At 41.0% G+C, this 12,833-nt stretch overlaps 1 protein-coding gene across 1 annotated transcript in view; it reads left to right on the forward strand.

Annotated features, from left to right (window-relative positions):
• The first annotated feature begins 2,756 nt into the window (after positions 1-2,756).
• The window catches only part of esama (endothelial cell adhesion molecule a), a 65,997-nt gene continuing 55,920 nt past the window's right edge, over positions 2,757-12,833 (forward strand). The window contains exon 1 of the mRNA XM_051401602.1: positions 2,757-3,205. Within this exon, the coding sequence (XP_051257562.1) occupies positions 3,139-3,205 (67 nt within the window). The 5' untranslated portion in view covers positions 2,757-3,138. The remainder of the gene's footprint in view (positions 3,206-12,833) is intronic.

Here is a 12,833-nt window from a genome sequence, read left to right on the forward strand (position 1 = left end):
AATATTACACTATTATTCCCCAGGTTTATATCAGTGGTTCCCAACCTTTGATCCATTTTCTGTAATTTAGTAAACTGATAACCCCTGACTAAGAGACATATTTTATGGATTATATTCAAAACTGTTCATTGAACCCAAACAGTGAACTCAGTAACTTTCAGACGTTTGTGTAAAACGAGTGATTTGGATGAATTTTGAGCAGATTATTTCCTGTTTTTTTAACAATCGTACTTAATAGGCTTAAAAGTCTGTGTTTTATTGTCCCTGACATTTGGCCTACATTTTATTATTAATGAATTCAATTTACTTTACATTTACTTTTCTTCACAGAAGTGAACCAAATGCTGAGGTATAGGCCTACTGTGTAAGTTTTGTAGCACGCTTTAAAATCAAAAGGGCCTTGCGACCCCCCCATGAAGCTTTGGCTTGATACAGCTACTCACGTGAACGACGTAGGACGACGCACAAGCAAAGTCAAAAGTTACAATCTTCTCATATTTCTATTGTGATTTGACTGTCTCGTGATATATCTTTACATTTCTAGTATGCATAAAATCTTTTTCTATGCAGCCAGAACAGTGGCATCTGCATTTGTATCCATCATTGTCCCTGTAACATTTAAACACAAAAATAGATACAAAAACCACAATACTCAAGTGTATCAATTTTTTTTCTAACACCCCTAGTCACTGTAAAACCAAACAAGTTCATTTAAAAAAAAGTGTTGAAACAGAGTACATTGAAACTTTTACGTAAAACTAACTAAATTTTGTAAGTTAAAAAACATTCTTGATCAAGTAGCTTTGGAATGACACTGAAATGATTTCTACCATGAAAACCAAAGACCAAGAAAAACCTTCTTAATCAGGAATTTTTCAGTAACATACAAAGCCAAGTTAATGTCATTTAACATTACTGGTAAAGGCTCCTTAATCAAAAATCTTTTTAACTTACACAATTGAGTTTGTCAAATTAAATTTGTTTTTGATGTAATCTGTTAAATCAACTTGTTTTACAGTGTATTCATAATATATATTATGTGCTACAACATCTGGATGTGACATGGTGTGTATTACATATTCATAGGTTTTTTTTAATTAGTGTATAATCACCTGAAAATATGTTTGGGATGTATGCTATATGCCTTGTTTATACCATAGCCCAGAACGGACCAACCACACACTGGCTGTGGATGGGACTGCTTGTGTCTTTTGTGTGTTTCATGGCCATTGTAGTTTCTTCTTCACACTTAGAAGGGGAGGTTGAAGCTAGATGCCACTAAATCCTACACACTGGTCCTTTAATTGGCACAAGCAATATGTTTGACCTCCAGGTGTCAAGTTTGCTCATCATTTGACTAGACTCTGTTTGTGTGTGTTTGGATTAGCAGTTTAGTCCAGAATCCAGTATTAGCCTTTCTGCCCTGCTCAAATTATTTTTTGCAGCAACAAAAAAACAAAAAACCAGGCCTGTTTTGACAGCTTTCCCCTGAATGCTGTAGATTTCAGCTGGAGGCCCAGATGCAATTTACAACAACACAACAAAATCCTACTCCCATGATGCTTGGACCCTGCTTCTTTGGATTTAATCACAGGAATAACCCTTGCTCACCTCTCATAATTGAGCAGTCCTCCTGCATTAGCCTCACCCTTGTTGCTGAGGCAACTGGGAAACCTTAGGAAATGAAATAAAGGGGTCTGACTACCTCGGAGAGCACAGGTCAGTCCATATTTTTACATCAGGGAGGGTGAGCTCACCTTGGGAATTCACGTCAAGCTGAGTCCAGTCTGTTCCTCTGCTTTCAGACCCACGCCTTCACACATGATGGAACAGGAGCTGAAGATTTTCAAGGGGAGACTGGGGAAAAGGATGGAGCTTTAGTTGTGTGGGTTTGGAAATAGGCTTATTGTTGAAAAAGCTTGAGCCAGGGTATTTGGAACTGGCAAGTTGCACATGAGTATGCCTGCCTGGAATCTGATGAAACACCACTTTTTTGCCCTTTAACTTATTAAGAGGCAAATTCAGGACATAACAGGTCAGTGGTGACACATTTGAACTGGGACAATGTTTCCTGGGCACAAGCAAATTATTTAATAATCAATTAATCTATTTCCTGCTGTTTATGAAATGTATTTATGATAGGAGACAGATGGACCTGATGTTTTCACTGATTGTCTGTCTCTGTCTGTCACTACTGTATAGTGAAAGCTTCCGAAAATATGAGATTTTTTTTTTTTTAAATGACCTACTGCAGCTTAACACTGCTGCTTTGTCTGACATTGTTTTTAATGTAATGGTTTTGAGGAACACTGGGAAAAGACAAGGATCGTTTTTAATCATGTAAACGTATTTGTCATTTTACGGTCATTGAATCACATGTTTTGTGCTTGTAATAACCCGCCATTGTTCATTTTGTGAATTATATTCTGAATTACTTTGAAAAATAATGTTTGCACCTGCACATAACGCTGCGGACCAGAGGACAGGTGTACCTGCGTCAAGCTGTAAAACAGAGGCGGCAAAATAACGGATGTTATCACGTTTGCTTTCAAAATAAGAGCGGTCGGCCACGCAAGCCATTCTCCAAAACCGCGTAAGCAAACCGCGGGTTTTATTTTGAGGCTCGTAACCGGAACTTGTCTTACAATCGACGCCAGCTCGTACGCGGAGGTGGCACTCACTCTCTCTCTCTCTCTCTCTCTCTCTCTCTCTCTCTCTCTCTCTCTCCTGTCTCGCTCTAGCTCTCTCGCTCTCTCAGGAAAGGACACAGGATGACAAGTTGCAGAGTTGGAGTCGCCGCCGTCTCGATAAGGACAGAGTCGCGGACGCAGCCGAGCGTTAAGAGGAGAGGGAGAAGAGTCGCGGAAGACCCTCGGAGTCGGAGGTGTTGATCCAACTGACACTTTATTATCTCACGACAAAGTCGGAGAAGAGGATTCCCGCGGCGGCTGGGATTAGACGGCCCCCACATTCCCTCACCTGAAGTGTCCCTTACCTTTCCCCCGACTAACGTCTGCCGGGAGATTGAAGGAAAAGCACTTGACGGACTTGAGGAGCTTTGCCCGAGGCGAGACAGAGCTCATACATAAAGCCGGGTGAAGGACATTAACACGAGTGGAAACTGTGGCTGCATCCACCATGGAGGTCTGTGGCACTTCCAGGAAACTTACTTTGCTCTCCTTCACCTTCCTGTGGGGGCTCTCAGGTCAGTGCACAACTTATTCTCACACTTATTCAGTGTGTGTGTTTGTGTGTGTGTTTTTTTCTCCATACCCCAGATAATACACTTAACGCACATATGTGTGTTACTTATTTTTTGAAGACATTGCAAATATTGGACCTAAAATTGGTCCCAAGGTGACATTCATTCAGCACTTTCATTGTCACCCAGTGTATCAGCTCCTGTCAGTGCACTTTTAAAAATATCTCCAGACAAGGTGTATTTCTTGAAACCATCCTGAGCCTAATGAGGAAATAACAGAACATGTCTGTTTCTGGGGGGGGTTTCTCTGCTGTATGTGTGCCAGAGGATGAAGGAGGCGGATTTAAGGCTGAAACACCTGTTTGTTTTTCACAGGATTTGAAACAAGTGTGTTACACATGATTATGTCTTCCAGGGAAGAATAATCCCTTTATAGCTGCTGCAACGCCGGCTCTGCCATCACTCTCTCTAGCAATGTATTAAACTCCTACTTTCACTCATAGCCGTACAGTACACACGCAGCCTACTTTCCCCCCATCGCTTTGATTTAGAAATGGGGGCACGGCGCTGCTAAAGGAAGTTTTATATGATTAATTCAGGTAGAAGTTGTTTTACATTTTACAGGAAAAGATGAGTATGATTTGTCAGGACTTTTCAAAAGATATGTTAGACAGATTGAGAGAAGTTTTGTATGACTCCTTCCTGAGAGGCTGCAGGTCATATAAAGGCACATTCAACCGGAAATCATCCTCTTTAAATAGCAACAAGGAATTCCTGTACGTTTGCATTCATCGGCTCAAGACACTGAAATGAAACACCTCATCGTTCCTCTTTTCTCGACACTGAGCAGAAACAACATTTTTGTCGATGGCAGCCATGAATGGCCGACATTCACTTTTAACTTGGCCACAGGCTTCTCTCACGAAGCCCCCTGCTCTCATATATAAGAACAGGAGATATCCATTTAAGTCTGCTTCAGGTGAGTGCGTGTTAGTTCCAGACAGGCTGCTGACTTTCATTTGGCCTGCGAGACATGAAAGCAAGCAGGAGCTTCACATTCTGCCTCATTCTGCTCTCGGCTGCCCGAAGCCCGTGTGTGCTTTCCAGCGCTGTTGCCAAAACAATCACATGCGCTGACAGGCAATCTCAGGCTCGCTTGTTACACCCCGAGGGAGGGGTTTTACCTGAGAAATGGGACCAGTTTACCACACAGAGACCTCTGTGATGATATTATGGTTTGGAGACCTTTAAGGCGTTTCAAGGAGTGACTGGTTGTAATGTCTCCTAGTGACTAACCTAGAGTTTTAACAGCAGGCTGTGATTCAGTGTCACAGCACAACAGGACAAAGCACCCACAGCTGACCTTGACCTCAGCGCTTGACTCGCCATCAATCGCCCCGCAGGTGTGTCCTGAAAACACTGAGTGGTCAAGATACAGAGAGGAAATGTTCATGAATAGCAGCCTGCGGCAACAGGAAGACTCAGGGCTCCTTGATGTCCCCAATGAGGCCGAGCTCTTTAGAGCAGGAAGTGAGCAAACGTCCTCCAAAAAACAAGATAAAACCATGTGATGTTTCAGTTCAAAACCAGAGCGCCGGAGAATTTCATCAGACTGCAGACGACATCAGTAGACGTTGATGAGTGCTTATGGTCACGTCAAGAAAAAAAGCCCTCACATGTGATCTCAGATGACTCACATCTACACACTCATAGATATATGTGACAAATTAAAGGAAACACCTGAATGAATGAGCAGAGCAGGAAAATGCACCGGTCGCCTGTCAATGGCGTCATATCCCCTTTGTGGTTGTTTACCATACACTGTTCAGATCTTGGTGGTTTTTAACTTTATATTTGAACCAGATGAAGGATTTTGGTCATCGGACATGTGGGTCTTCTGAGAAACTAGCCAAGCTAACGTTAGCAGCGATGTTAGCATATGTATAAGGCTATGTTCACAGTGCAGGCAACGGATGTGGCATGCAACTGAACTTGAATATTGTCCTCCTGTTAAGTTCATTGTTTGTTTTCTTAATTGAATTAACACCAAACTTCTTCCTCCCAGCAGTCGTATCTTTTTTCTATTAAGCTTTTACTGCATAATAGTCAAGTGTGCTTCTCAATTGCACTAACCCATTAAGATTGTCTCAGTAAAGTTGTGTTTGGATTAGCTAATTTGATTACATTAGCCTAGGTTCAATAGGTTCTGTGCCTCATTAGTTGTATCCTAATTGCTTAAATGAATTTGCCCTCCTGTCATTTGTTCTTAGGCAAGTCAACTCAAGAATCACATACAGGGAGAATTTCAACTTTTCTTTAGTGTTATTTTCCTTTTTCTAGTAAATGTGTGTAAGACTCTCTCGTCATTTGACTTAGAGTTATTCTTAGAAGTGACTGGCTCATGTTATCTGGAAAGCCTGATTTGGACACAATTGTCACTAAGTTACTCCCAGTCAAACTGTCAGTGAGCTGGTATGTTTGCCAGGACAGTGTTAGAATGGTGTGAGCGACTGCATCGACACTGGCTCCCCAGAGGTAGAAATCTGGACAACCCCATTTTGTACTATTTTTAGATGTTCCCAGCTCCAATAAAATGGACTGTGCAATAGAAAGAGCTACTTCGTTTTATTCCTGACATCAGTAGTGTGTGTGAGATGTAAATGCATTTACACACGTGGTAATCTCGGAACTAGATGTCCCCTTATCGAACGGCAGTTGTTCATGGCAGCGATGTATAAGCCATGCCTTATCTCTCAACCAACCGCTGGACAGTTACTCTTGTATTCTGAACACGCCATCTGGCAAAAGAACATCTTCATTTGTTTTCCAGGTGGGTTCCACAATGGACTTTACTTATTTAACAAGGTCAATCCATACGAGCCTCAAAGGCTCCGATGGGGTGGCGGGCGGGGGGGGGGGGAGCTGCGCTGCCACTGATTTTCCGTGGCAACGCTCAGTGATTTAGAGTAGTGAATGAGAGGGTTGCAAGCATTATTTTTAGCTACATGTATTCTTTCAACACAGAGGCCACTTAGGGCACTGATCCTCCCCCCATTATAACACAGCATATCTTAAAGCTTGGCATACTGACATACTCTATATATGACAATATGACAACATTGGTTTGTTTCCTGTTTCACTCCCTATTGTCACCCTAACAACATGTCATCCCAAAATATATTATATGTCCCCTAAGACTGCCAAAGGGAGGGCCATGGAATGCAGTTTGCCTAACTTAAAACTACGGCCTTATCTCTAATTGCCTATTTCTTAGAATAATACCAAATGGACGTGCGGCAAAGCCCCTTTCCACTTTGAGCCGGGATTACAGCAGTTTGAAGCCTGCAGTCCTCATGTATGTGTCCCTAGCAACTGGTGCAATTTTGATTTGGGGAAGGAGATTGAAGGATTTATCAGAACATGCATAATGACACAGAAATACAACAGTGCACTTTTTCCTCTCCGGCGAGGCAGTTTGCTGTCCAATCGCCAGTCTACGCAAGTGTGCCAGTGCCTCTTGTAATCCCATGTATTTACACCCACTGGAACTGTACAAGGCCAAGGAGAACAAGAACCTGATGGGGGATTAGTGCAGGTTCAACCTCACACTGATGGGTAAAGAGAGAGCCATCCCTGTACAAGACACGTCCTACATAGCTGAAAAATCTTACCCTAGCTTCTTCATTTCAGTCTTTTTCTAAATATCTAATATCAATATATAATTATCGGCTTAAGTCTTTTCATTAGCCTGCTCCTGTGTAGGAGCAAAGCAACACAGAGAGATACAAAACTAAACTGCTGTCATTTTGCATCTCACCATAGATGTTTTCTGTGTGTTCGGAGTCATTTTGCATCTCTTTGTTGTCATTTTGGTATTTTTCTTTTTGGTCGTTTTGCAACACTTTGTAGTCGTTTTGCATTTGTTGGTACTCATTTTATGTCTCTCTGTGTCGTTTTTGCCTCTTTTTGTGGTCAATTTGTGGTCGTTTTGTGTCTCTTTGAGTCGTTTTTGCAACTCTTTTTAGTCATTTTGAATGTTTGTATACATTTTGCATCTCTTAGCGGTCATTTGGTTGCACTGCCAACAAGAAAATGTTAACAGAGGCTCTGGCATGTACATTGACACTTCAATCTTAGTTTGATTCTAAAAATACTGCAATTAAGCCCGGGGTCATGTAAACACCTTAATCTAATTATATTACCTTAATTAAAGTCACATTCACAGGATTAATGCAGTGATTAAAGAATGTGGAGCGAGGCAGTATTAGCTGCATATTTTAAAGGCTGCTTTGACCTCTAAAGACCATGTTCAGGCTAACCATCAGAGGTTTGACAAGTTGCAACTCCTGCCCCACATTCACTGAGTTACTACTATTTTTAAATATACACAAACATTCATATTTTTAGTGTCAACATGAGAAAAACTGTGGGAAAGTGGCATAGGAGAAACGTAGCCAGTAGCTTGCTGCATGGAGACATGTGGATATGTTGCTGTCACTTATAAATGTGTGAAAATGGGAATTTGTGAATTATCCTTACAGTCAGAGTGCGGGCGGCAGTGAGAAGATTATGCGCAGGCCATTGTGGACAGTGAGTAATAGAGACTCAGCGCCAGCCGTCACATGCATAGAGGATATGCAGATATGTTGGTTGTCCCTTTCCTGGGCTTTCTCTGATGTCCCTTCTCCATCCATGGACCCAGAAGGAAAAAGACCTCCCCTCAGGGGTCATGAGAAAGGCACTGGGCGACTTTCCCAACATTCGGCCCTGGCCTGGGGACACTTAAAGGCACAGACGCGCATACTTCCTTACTTCATCTTTCTCTTCCTCTTTCCTCCGTCTCTCTTTCTGTCTCTCCACATCTTCCTTTCTCCAACATCAGCCTACACACATGCAGAGTGGCTGTATATGGGTGCTGATATTTTCCCCCCAAGAGTGATTGATGCCTGGAAAGATGCCTGCCTAAGCTCTGATAGAAATCTCTAGTGGACAGTAAAACATGTTTTTGTGTATTGTTTTGCATACTGGGTACATAAACAAGAGTTATTCCCAGCTGATGTTTGCTTTTAACCATTTACGAACAATAGCAAAGCATTATGTATATAAATAAATACTTGACATATAGTATATTTATAGAGACATCATCATCATTTCTGTTGGGTTTGTCCCAGGTCATAATAATGTTCTGCTGAATTGCACACACAATACAAGACTGCAGTGTCGGCCTCATACCCAACTCCTAATTTAGGGCTGCCTGTGACGCTACTGTAGACAGGCTTTGACAATACGCTGGCTAATGACTATTTACAGCCAAGAGAGCCACAGGAGGCTTATCAGGTGGTTCTTAAGGCCAGTGTCTGGCTGCTTCGCTGGGTATTCTCCCTCCACTCTCAGCCTCACATCAAACTGCTGATGTCAAAAATCTTTTCCTATCTCCCTCTGGACTAAGTGTAATAGTAACCACTAATAATTACTAATAATAGGTCACTGGCTTGGTGCTCAGCTACTACTGCCCTCAAGCACTGTAGAAAGACCCCAATTACAGGATATATTTCAGTTTAGTTTTCTTCTATTTAATTGATATTTATTATACAGAGATTCCCGACCAAGGATACTTGTATGTAGGTTTGTGGAGAGATAGTAAAGTTGTTCAACTAATTAAAAAAAAATTTAATTAATGACTTCATTAAAAAATACATTTATTTATTGAGTCAGATATAAAAATTAGTTTAGGTGTTATTGCAGTTAAGGGTGCGTGAAAACTAGTTAGAAAGCGAGATATGAAATGATGAGCGAAAAGTAATGGATAAACTGTTGAAGTAGATCACTAAAATGGATACATGGTTAGAATGTCCAGCTTTTGCCACTTCATATGGTTGTAGTATGAATGCAAACCTGACCAAACAGTGAAAATCTGATACCGTTGCAACCCTAATTTATGAAAATGTAATGTAACATCCATTATTATGTCCACTTGTATATGAAATTCATTCAAATGAACACATTTGGAACATTGATAGTGTTGCCCAAGGGGCACATGAGTTCACTTGGTTGGGAATTACTGACGTAGAGCATTAGGTGCATGGGAATGATCCCAACAATGTGGTAAATAGAAGCTGGAAAAGCTATTATACTGAAATCTGAGCTTGTGAAAAGTAGGAAAAGTTACCAGAGATGCTGATGTAGTGGATCTAACTGTGTAAAAAGTCCAGAATGGAAAGAGAGAAAAGAGCATGATATATGCACACTAATATTAATTGATTAATAGAGTAGTTGACCGATAGAAAAATAACTGTTTGATAAGCGAGTAATCGTTGAAGTATGGTTTAATTAAATCATTTAATCATTTTCATCCTTTATGTGTAAATGCTGTTATATTGTAAACTGAAGCTCTTTGAGCAAAATCAGAAAACGTCACCTCAGACTTTGGGAAACTGGGACAGACATTTTTCAATATATTTGCCATTTAATATCCCAAACAATTAATAATTAAATAAAGGAAATGATTGGCAGATTCATGAATAATGGAAATAATCTGTGGTCGACAAACTTTTTTACTAACTAGCAGATTTGTGCATGAAAACAAATAAAATGTAATGTACATTAAAAAAAACATTTTATGTAGTCTACAACTGATTGCTGTAACCCTGGGAGAAGAGGAAAAAGGTAAAGTAGTGCCTGTTTGTTGAAACAAGTTGTTTTTCATTGAATGCCCATTACAGTTATCTAATGGGTTTTGAAAGGGTCCCCTTAAGGTCAAGGTTTGTGGAATTGTCTGAACCCACAGGGGACCACAGTTACCAAAATGTGGGTTTCAAGAGCCTTGATACTGCTAAAGGCTACATAGTAGTCTGCCTCCCAGTTAGCCAAGATGACAGCTCACGGCGCTTGCTTCCAGTGCCGCTGACAGATGTTGCAAGCAGAAGTCAACAACAACCACCATCGCATATCCTTCTGACCTGTCCTTCAAAAAAAAAAAAAAAAAAAGTTAATAAAGCTGTGGACAGACGGAGAATTGAGGGCATGGGCTTAGACAAGATAGCTGGTGTTCAATTATTCTTACTTGGAGGTACTTAGGTGGGGGTGGGGGTGGGGGTTAGAGCGTCATGCACTCAGGACTTCAGGCACATTGACATAATCCTGGTTTTCTTCTTGAAGTGTTTGGGTAGCTCCTAATCACACGCTGCCAATCAAATATCCATTTGTGAGCTGCTGTGTTGTTATTTCCTCCTTTCTGTCGTTCTGGGAGCTTTTAATAACTGCTCTTAAATAACCTGTTCCAGCTGATCATGGACAGGTTTCCAATATATGTTTGATTGTTGACGTACTGTATAGAACAGCCACTAAATTTAACCTTTCGGCACTATTTATACATCCAGAGCAGGTTCATCAGTAATAGGTATATTGTACATCACTGAAACCGAATGGAAAACCGTTGATTGTATTCCCTTCCTGCACTTATAGTTGAATAGAGGGTGTTTGTTTTCCAGAAAGAAAGTGTCCACTAGCCAGAAAAGTGACATTGATTTGTGATATTGTTGTGTTCAGGCATGTTGTAGTTCTTGAAACCATTAGCTGCAGGGTTTCCCTCAGGAAATTTGCTTACTGGAGGTGGTTAGCTCTCGTTTTCTTTTTTCGAATTTCATGCAGAATTTGTGTCAGATGTTGTGTGTCATTGGAGCCGAATCTATTGTATCAGTTTTCCAATATGCATTGGTTGCATCTTTCCTGACAGGTTGACATGCTTCTTTGATTTATTACTGTAAAGCCATAACCAATCACTCACCTCTGATCCAATTTGTGTAGCAGAGGCTTTGCAGTGAGCCAACATGCACAATAGCAGCAACCCTGACTCTGTTTGACCTGGATGGAACCTTAATTAGTATCGTTGATAACACGTGTGTTTACCCTACTGTTTCATGTCAAAATTACTGCTGTGAAAAAAGCCTATTGAATAACTCTGCATTAATACAAAATGAAGTATCTCAGCTTTCTGTTTTACAGTTTAATAAATATATCAATTTAAATATTCAAAACATGCAGCACTTCCAAAGATTAACGTTGAAACCGCAAGCACACTTGTGCACTAGTCCACTACTGTACAGTGGTGTTACAGAGTGGAGTTTCTGCCCTCATAAATTAGCATAGTATAGCCACCGGCTTGCAGAGAATACACACAGCCAAGTTTCATTTTGGACTGTCATCAAGTTACTCATTGAATTAACGGTGATTAGTGACCTGCTGCCGTCAACATTTGTCATTTCAGCTGGCGAAAGTCACGGCCATAGATGGCTAAAAGTTTGCACTGAGAAGGAAATAGGAGAGGTAAAAGATTTGTTAACAGATTTTCTACCATCAAACCTTCCACGTTTTACCAATATCAGTCAATGAAAATATGCCCAATACTAATACCCGATGTGGATACTTAGGATCAACTCGGGACATCTCTACTGATGTAATGAAGTACCAATGCTTGTTTTCCTTGAAGCTTAATAAGCCTTGTAATTCATTAAAAGTATATGTTGGTAGTGTCGCTCTTTATTACAGGTGAGGCAGGGCGTCCTTACTATGAAACACTGTGGGAAACCCTGAACTGATCAGATCAACTACTACATGGCTAACAAGAAGTTGAGTTACTTCTTTAGTTTGTACTTATTCGCAATAAAGTAACCAGTGTGAGGATAAGGTAAAAAAGCCTTTTAATACTGGTTGTTATGTCTCTCAATAAGCACAAGTCATGGTCATATAAGCCACATTTTCACTGCATGGAATGGCTTGACTCCACTTGCTCTTTTTTGGTTCTCCAGTACGGATTGTGCCTGGTACCTTGATCCATACTAAAAGGATACTAGGTGATGTGAAAACACTGCAGACCACTAATTGGTCGCATGACATGGGACATCCTGCACCAAGCCGGCACTGAAATAGCTACCATCAATAGCAACCACAATTATTTTATTCCTTCAAAAATTGCAGCCCACAAAACCACACTGTGGTCGATTCACGAAGTGCACACATATCAAGAACACCATCCCTACTGTGTGATATTTCCTGGTTGTTTCCCCAACTGCGTCGCTCTGGTCAGCTCCGCCTACATTGAGGGGGCAATATTCAAAGTACTATCTACAGTGGAAACCAAAGTAGAGGTACCAAAAGTTGTGTCGTACCATGTAGTGGAAATGAACCTGTGTGCTGTCTTCGACATTAGCAAAAGTATAATTACAGTTGCCCAATGAAAGCCAGATGGAGTAATTGTGCATGAGGTGACAATGGCTGCAGGCAGCTATGTGGAAAAAGTCATTAAAGTCACACTATTAGGCCGAGGCCTGAAGGGCATCACAGCTGTATTGGTGTTCTCAGCGAAGCAGAACGGGTGAGGCAGTGCCATTAGAAAGACAGTAGGAGGCACAAAGGTTTATGCCACTTGTCTCCTGTAGACACCTCTAAGGGAAAATCCCTCCATAGATACACTGAGACTGCTAAATATCCTTCATCTACAGCACATTGTTCACTGCTCCCCAGGAGATATGTCTGATGGAGCTTTGAAACTTACTTTTTTAATCCTCCCATGACTACTTAGTGATTTCCTTTGTCTCCCAGAATTCCATGTATCAACCCCAGAGAATGGCAG

Source organism: Dicentrarchus labrax, unplaced genomic scaffold (genome assembly GCF_905237075.1).
Source record: "Dicentrarchus labrax unplaced genomic scaffold, dlabrax2021, whole genome shotgun sequence".
Classification (NCBI taxonomy): Eukaryota; Metazoa; Chordata; class Actinopteri; family Moronidae; genus Dicentrarchus; species Dicentrarchus labrax.